General features: G+C 34.9%; 1 protein-coding gene across 1 annotated transcript in view; it reads left to right on the top strand.

Moving 5' to 3' along the window:
• Positions 1 to 8,150, top strand: part of GOLM2 (golgi membrane protein 2) — a 119,604-nt gene extending 111,454 nt beyond the window's left edge. The window contains exon 10 of the mRNA XM_032856623.1: positions 8,127 to 8,150. Coding sequence (XP_032712514.1) covers positions 8,127 to 8,137 — 11 coding nt within the window. The 3' untranslated portion in view covers positions 8,138 to 8,150. The remainder of the gene's footprint in view (positions 1 to 8,126) is intronic.

Genomic DNA, 8,150 nt, shown 5'->3' with positions numbered 1-8,150 from the left:
AAACAAAAAAAAACCTTTCTTAGCCTGCTGGGCATACAGAAACAGCTTGCTGGAGTTGGCTTCTGGATTGTATAGTTTGCCAGCCCCTTGCTTAGATCACTGATTTTATACCACCCTTTCCCCAATAAAAGTTTTAAAGCTGTGAATTTCAAAGTACTAATTTCCCACATATTCTGATTACATATTCTTTTAAGTTTTTATTTTAATTGCAGTTAGTTAATGTACACTCTTATATTAGTTTCATGTGTACAATACAGTGATTTAACAATTCCATGCCTGGTATATTACCTGGTGCTCCTCTGATTATATTTTTATTAACTTTTTTGTGGGTGTGTTTGATTTATTCTCGACACATGGATTATTTGGAAATTTGTTATTTAATTTCCAGATATTTGGGCATTTTAAAGATATCTTTTAATTGTTGATTTATAATTTGTTATCAGTGTTGTCTAGGAATATACTCTGTATGATTTCATTTCTTTGGTCTTTTTTGATATTTTCTAGCATATAGTCTATTTTGGTGAGTGTCACATGTGTATTTGAAGAAATGTGCATATTCTAGAATTTTTCAGTACAGTATTCTATAACTATTAATTAGATCAAGTTGGTTGATAATATTTCAGTCTTCTGTATCTTAAACTTGTTTTATCAGTTACTAAGAGAGGGATGTTAAAATCTCCAACTATTATTGTGACTTTGCCTTTCATTTCTGCCAGTTTTTTAATGTATTTTGAAGTTCTCTTGTTAGGTGTATACACATTTGTGATGAGTATAAATTGTTCTTGTTACCACTGTGAAATCTCTAATTTCTAGTAATATTTGCTTTGAGGTTTACTTTGCTTAATATTAATATAGCTATATAACTTTCCTAGCATTTTCATGATTATAATTTTTTCCCTCCCATGTATAAATATGCCCTATGTATTTATATTTAAATTGACATGTTTAGTTTAGTTAGGTTTTTCTTATCCTGCCTTCTTTTTGTTAAACCAGTTATCTTTTAGAATTTCATTCTATCTCCTGTATTGACTTTAAAAATTAACTTTTTGAGTTATAATTATACACAACAAAACACACCTATTTAAGGTATATATTGTCATGAATTTTAACATATTTATACACTCATACCCAAAAAAGTATCCTTATAGTCTTTGCAGACAATTTCAAGCATCACCCTAGACAACCATCAACATACTGTTATTATAGATCACATAAATCTTTTCTAGAGTTTCACGATTGTAGTCCTACAGCATTTCTTGCATTTTTCACTCAGCATAAAGCTTTTGAACTCACTTGTGTTACTGTATGTATTCAATACTTTATTGACCCCTCCGCCCAGAATTCTATTGTATGAGTATTTTAGGTAACATATTTTGTTTATCCATTTGGATTGCATATGTTTTATGGCTATCATGAATAAAGGTGCTGTGAATATCTGTCTTGAGTCCATGCGTGGACATATATTTAAGTTGGAAAAATAACTAAGATTGGTATTGGTGGATCATACAATAAATGCATGTTTATTTTTTTGTGGTAGCTTTATTGAGACATATAATTAGCATACAATAAAACTCACCCGTTTAAGGTATAAATTTAGTAGCTTTTAGTATATGCACAGAGTTCCGCAATTGTTACCACAATCAATTTTATACCACTTAAATCATCTTCAGTGGCTGTCACCCATCAACTCTCCCTTCCTCCCTTGCCCTGAGCAACCAATAGTTGACTTTCTGCATATAGATTTGCCTATTCTGGACATGTCATATAAATGGAATTCTACAACATACAGTCTTTCATGTCTCGCTTCTTTCACTTAGCATGTTTTCAGTGTGCATTTGTGTTGTAGCATATATCATTTCAACATTCCTTCTTATTGTGAAATAATATTCCATTGCATGGATATTTTCCATGTTATCAGTTGATAGACATTTGGGTTGTTTCCACATTTTGGCTGTCATTAAATGAGTACTGTGAACATTGACATACGAGTTTCTTTTGTGGAAGTCTATTTACATTTCTCTTGAGCAGATACTCAAGAGAAATACAAGATGATACGATAATTCTGTGGTTAGCTTTTCAAGGAGCTGTAGATTGTTTTCCAAAATGGCTGCACCATATTATAGTCCCACCAACAAAGTTGAGGGTTCCAGTTTCTCCATGTCCTCAACAATAACTTGTTTATGTATTTTTAGTTTGCCCATTTTAAATTGGGTTTTGGCTTTGTATAATTGCATTCTAAGAGTTCTTTTTTAGATACAAATCCTTTTTTGACATATGATTTGTAGATATTCACTCCCATTCTTTCAGACCCCATTGAAGCACAAAAGTTTTAAATTTTGACCAAGTTCAGTTTATTTTTGGTTATTATTGTTTATATTTTTGGTGTCATTTCCAAAAGCTATTGTCAAAATCAAGATTTGGTAAAGTTTTAGCCCTGTGTTTTCTCTAGAATTTTTTCTTATAAGCTCTAAGTTTTTTTTCTTACATGTTTTAGAGTTTTAGTTCTTATTTTCAGCTCTTTCATCCATTTTGGATTAATTTTTGTAGGTAGTGTAAGGTCCAACTATTTTTTTTTTACGTATTAATGATATCCTTTGGTCCTAGCACCATTTGTTGAAAGACTGTTTAACTTTTAAGAAACTGCCCAGTTGTTTTCCAGACTATTCCATTTTATATTCTATCCCTCAATGTCTGGCAATTCCAGTTGCCCACATTCTTAGCAATATTTGGTATTGTCAGTCTTTTTAATTTTAGTCTTTTTACATGGGTGGGGTGGTTATCTCATTGTGTTTCTGTTTTGCACTTCCCTGATGAAATCGTATGAGGTTGAATATCCTTTCATGTGCTTATTGACTGTATAGGGATTTTTGTGTGTGTGAACTGACAGTTCACATTTTTTTCCCCCATTTGTGGAGGGTGACTTCTTTTTTCTTGTGATTTCATTAGTAATTCCTCTTGAGCAAGTGATTCTTAAACTTTTTTATCTCGGGCTCCTTTACTTTCTTACACATTATTGGAAACCCTAAAGAACATTTGTTTATGTGGGTTATATCTATCAAAATGTATCTCATTAGATATTAAGCTGAGGAATTTTGAAAATATTTATTCATAATTCGATTATAAACTCATTGAATGTTAATACAGACAACATTTTAACTATTTCCTAAAAACAAAAAGGAAATTAGTGGAGGCATGACATTATTTGTAATTTTGCCAATGTCTTTTAATGATGGCTTCATACATAATTTGTTACTAGTGAAGCTTTTTTTTTTAAAGATTTTATTTATTTATTTGACAGAGATCACAAGTAGGTGGAGAGGCAGGCAGAGAGAAAGGCGAGGAAGCAGGCTCCCTGCTGAGCAGAGAGCCAGATGCGGGGCTTGATCCCAGGACCCTGGGATCATGACCTGAGCTGAAGGCAGAGGCTTTAACCCACTGAGCCACCCAGGTGCCCCAAGTGAAGCATTTAAAGAAAACCATACTCACATGTATTTGTTAAAGGAAGGAGTATTTTAATATCCTTTTTAAATAATTGTGATATCCTATTGATACTATACCGAAGCTTAACAAATGTAGTTTCTTAGGTTCTTGTTCCAAGATGGAATCTGAAAGAGCTGCAGTGATTTTTTTGTTAGTCTATCTTGCACCTGGAATGAGTGATGCACTATGTATTTTCTAACACTATGCACTGGTTATTTAGAAGATACTGGTTTACTGAATTATGTAGCTATTCTACATATTAATATATTTCATTATTCAGTATTTAAAAATCACATTTATGAACGTCCCTATTGATCTCAGTAGGATAGTTTTTATTTATTTATTTATTTGAGAGCGTTTGTGAGCAAGCCGAGCAGAGGAAGGTAGAGGGAGGGGAAAGAATCTCATCGCTGAGTGCAGAGCCCAGTGCTAAGTTCAATCTCAGGACTCCGAGATCATGACCTGAGCTGAAACCCAAGAGTCTGGTGTTCAACCAACTGAACCACTCACATTCCCGCAACAGGATAGTTTTGGGAAGCTGTCAAGCTCATGGTGCTAGGTCCAACTTTACTTTTCTTTTTTTTTTTTTGAAGATTTTATTTATTTATTTATTTGAGAGAGAGAGTGCGCAAGCACGCGCTAGCATACCTAAGCAGGGGGTGTGGCAGTGGGAGAGGGAGCCTGATGTGGGCTAGATCCCAGAATTCAGAGATCATGACCTGAGCCCAAGGCGAGCCACCCAACGAACTGAGCCAGTCAGGTGCTCCTGGGTCCAACTTTTCTAAAATTATGACTTTTGCTTGAAAGCTCTCACATTTTATTGTTGGCAACAAAAAGTTTTTCTTGAAGTGATAAATTTGCTTTGTTCACTCTTCAGAAAATACCTACTTAAAAATAGTTTTCCATTGGAAAAGTGGTCTAACTCTGCTTATAATAACTTAAACACTCAGATGCTTTTTCTTTTTTTCTTTTTCCTTTCTTCCCCCGCCCCCCTTAGGGAGTGAGGGGCAGAGGGAGAGGGAGAGAGAGAGAGACTCACAAGCAGGTTCTGTGCCCAGCACAAGCCTGAGGTGGGGCTCGAAAACACAACCCTGAGATTGTGACCTGAGCCAAAATCAAGAGTTGGATGCTTAATGGAATGAGCCACACAGGGGCTCCATCTCAGGTGCTTTTTCTCAAGACAACTGTGGAAGCACAAGTTTGCAGCCCATCATACAGTGTTAAGACATATTTAAGAGTTGAGATTTAATTAATTTCACAGCTTCGTCAGAAACATTCTTAAGTCAGACTGGCCTTTTCCCCCCTCTAGTGCATAGCAATAAATAATACAGTGATTATTGGGTATCATTGCCTTAATTTGTGCTAAGTGATAGTAGTTACATCTATCATTGCTTTTGTATAGTCAGCACAAATATTCAACAGAAGTTATTTCAGGATAAACTGAGATGCAAAAAAATTATTTACCACTTGTGTTTGTTACCATTTTCAGTAAAGATCTTTGAGGATTAGTTGATGCTAGTATCAGATATAGTCAAAACAGAAAGTCAGCCATATCCATAAGGCAGAAATATAACACTGTAGACCAGATATTAACTCATTTCCTGTATTTGCAGATAAGTTATCAGTTCAGTTCCACTTTATCTTTGGGAAGTGGAAGAGCCTGTTTCTTTTTTTTTTTTTAAAGATTTTATTTATTTATTTGCCAGAGAGAGAGAGAGAGAGAGAGAGCGAGCACGCGAGCACAGGCAGGCAGAGTGGCGGCAGAGGCAGAGGGAGAAGCAGGCTCCCCGTCGAGCAAGGATCCGGATGTGGGACTCGATCCCAGGATGCTGGGATCATGACCTGAGTCGAAGGCAGCGGCCCAACCAACTGAGCCACCCAGGCGTCCCGGAAGAGCCTGTTTCTTTTACTGACTTTATCCAGCAGGGTTCCAGCAATGTCTGCTGTGCGGGAGTTTATAAGTCTTTCAGATATTATGTATACTTTTTCAACCAATGCGATATGATAACTTACTCTTTAAGATATTTCATTGACTTTTTTATTTTTAGTTTGAAAAACTGTAATGATTATTGGCTTTTAAAAAACTCATCATGTTGGGGCACCTGGGTGGCTCAGTGGGTTAAAGCCCCTGCCTTCAGCTCAGGTCGTGATCCCAGGGTTCTCGGATCGAGCCCTGCATCAGGCTCTCTGCTCCCTTCCCTTCCTCTCTCTGCCTACTTGTGATCTCTGTCTGTCAAATAAATAAATAAATTCTTTTAAAAAAAGAAAACTTATCATGTGTACATTTAAATTCCTCTTTTTTTTAATGCTGAGTGTTCTCAAATGATAGTAAGCTGAATCGGCACCATAACTTTATTTGAATATGTTTTATTACATAAGGCATGAGAGGACAACGTAATAGTATTTTTGCAGCCAAAGGGAAAATAGCTTATCATATTCTCATTTGTAATTTATAGTTTGATTCAGATTCTTTGGAGTAGTTTTCCCCCTTTTTTGAGTCAGAATTCGGATATGTCAGTTTCTTTTTCAGTGTGATAATGGATTGAAACTACAAATCATCTGATCTCCCTTTTATATTTTTATTTTTTAAAAGATTTTATTTATTTGTTAGAGAGAAAGTGAGAGAGCGCACAAGCAGGGGGAGTGGCAGGCAGAGGGAGAAGCAGGCTCCCCACTGAACAAGGAGCCTGATGTGGAATTTGATCCCAAGATCCTGGAATCATGATCTGAGCGAAAGGCAGACACTTAACTGACTGAGCTACCTGTGCATCCCTAATATCCCTTTTTTATTCCAATGATCCACTCTTAATTTTAAAGTTCTAAATACTCTTAAAATATTATTCAATTTCAAAATAGCTGTTTAGATATAATTTTAAAAACCAAATTTGATATTATTGCAAAGCAAAATAGTACTCTTATTGTATTTCCACAAATATACATATTAAAAACTTTTAAGACTTCAAAATAATAACTTACTGGATCATAATGAGGCTACAGAGATTATAGCAAGTATGACTATTAAAGATAGCTGGTAAGATCACAGTAGTACTGGACACCAAGATCTTTCATATTTCCTCATAATTGCCTTAGTGGTATTCATTCATTCCTTCAGGTTTAGGATCCCATCTGGTATTATTTATTCTATGCCTGAAGAACTTCATTTAGTATTTCTTGTATAGATCAGCTAGGAATGAATTCTGTTAAGTTTTCTGTCTCAGAATGACTTTAAAGTGAACAGTTTAAAAAACTTGATATATCGCTTACCAGTTTTCTTAGTTCTATATCTGTGTATACTGAGTCTATTGTCATTACATACCATCTTTTAATCCTCATTTATCTTAGTTTTACAGGGTCTGCATATGTTCAGTATATTTAATGCTTATCCTCAGTCTTCATGTCATCATCTGCAGTTATTTTTGTTGTCTGAAGCTCATTTTCTAATAGGTGCCACAGAAAGCACTCATGGGAACAATATTCTTGCATGTTGGTGACAGTGCTCTTTGGACACCTGGGTGGCTCAGTCGTTAAGCTTCTGCCTTTGGCTCTGGTCATGATTCCAGTGTCCTGCTCAGTGAGGAGCCTGCTTCTCCCTCCCCAACTCCCCCTGCTTGTATTCCCTCTTTCACTGTCTCTCTTTCTGTCAAATAAATAAAATCTTTTTAAAAAACAAAACAAAACAATGCTCTTTAAGGCTGAAAATCCAGTTTTGCTGCATATAAAATAACTTAGCTAGGCTTTTCTCTTCTTGATTATTTTAACTGTTACTTCATTTTCTTCTGGCATAAAAAGCATTGCTGTTGAAGTTTGATGATAATATAATTCTATTTTTTTTTTTTTTTGCTTTTTAAATGATTTTGTCTTGATTTCCATAGGATTTTTTTTCTTTAAATTCTATGAAGTTTAGGATGTATCTTGTTTTCTGAGTTGATAGTTTTAGTTAGACATATCTGTCAATATGTAATTTAAAATCCTTTAAAGATTTATTTGAGAGAGAAAGAAGGAGAGAGAGACACACTGAAACAGAGACAGTGGCAGTGTGAGCAGGAGCAAGAGGGAGAGAGAATCTGAAGCAGACTCTGTGCTGAGCACAGAGCATGATGCAGGGCTCAGTCTCACAACTGTGAAATCCTGACCTGAGCCAAAACCAAGAGGCAGACACTGAACTGATTGAGCCACCCAGATGCCCCTAAAATCTTTCCTTTGAGGAAAATCTTTTAATATTCATTCTTTCGCCATGCTTTTGATTTGGTTTCCTTCTTCAGGGACTATCTATTTTCTGTTAGATCTTTGTGTGTCTTCAGTATTTGTAATATTTTGATGTCTTTTAAAAATTTCCCCATTTTATCTTCTATTTCTTTTAAGGCATAATCTATTGTTTACTCAATTTTCTGTACATTCTAATTCAGTCTTTATTTCTGATACCATTTTTTTTGTTATTTCTGATTATTTTGTTTTGTCTTTATGATTTGAATTTTTCTAACCCATATGTCTCGTATCATTTTCTAAGTCTTGTGTTCTGAAATAGAAGGTTATAATTTTGATCTATATGCATATTTTTCTAACATGCATTCTTTATCTGTAGAGATGTTATTTTACTCCTTGTATTTTTTTTTTTAAGATTTCATTTATTTATTTGACAGACAGAGATCAGAAGTAGGCAGAGAGGCAGG

Source organism: Lontra canadensis, unplaced genomic scaffold (genome assembly GCF_010015895.1).
Source record: "Lontra canadensis isolate GAN:19392208 unplaced genomic scaffold, GSC_riverotter_1.0 scaffold12, whole genome shotgun sequence".
Taxonomy (NCBI): domain Eukaryota; kingdom Metazoa; phylum Chordata; class Mammalia; order Carnivora; family Mustelidae; genus Lontra; species Lontra canadensis.
This window is presented reverse-complemented; position numbering and strand designations above follow the sequence as displayed.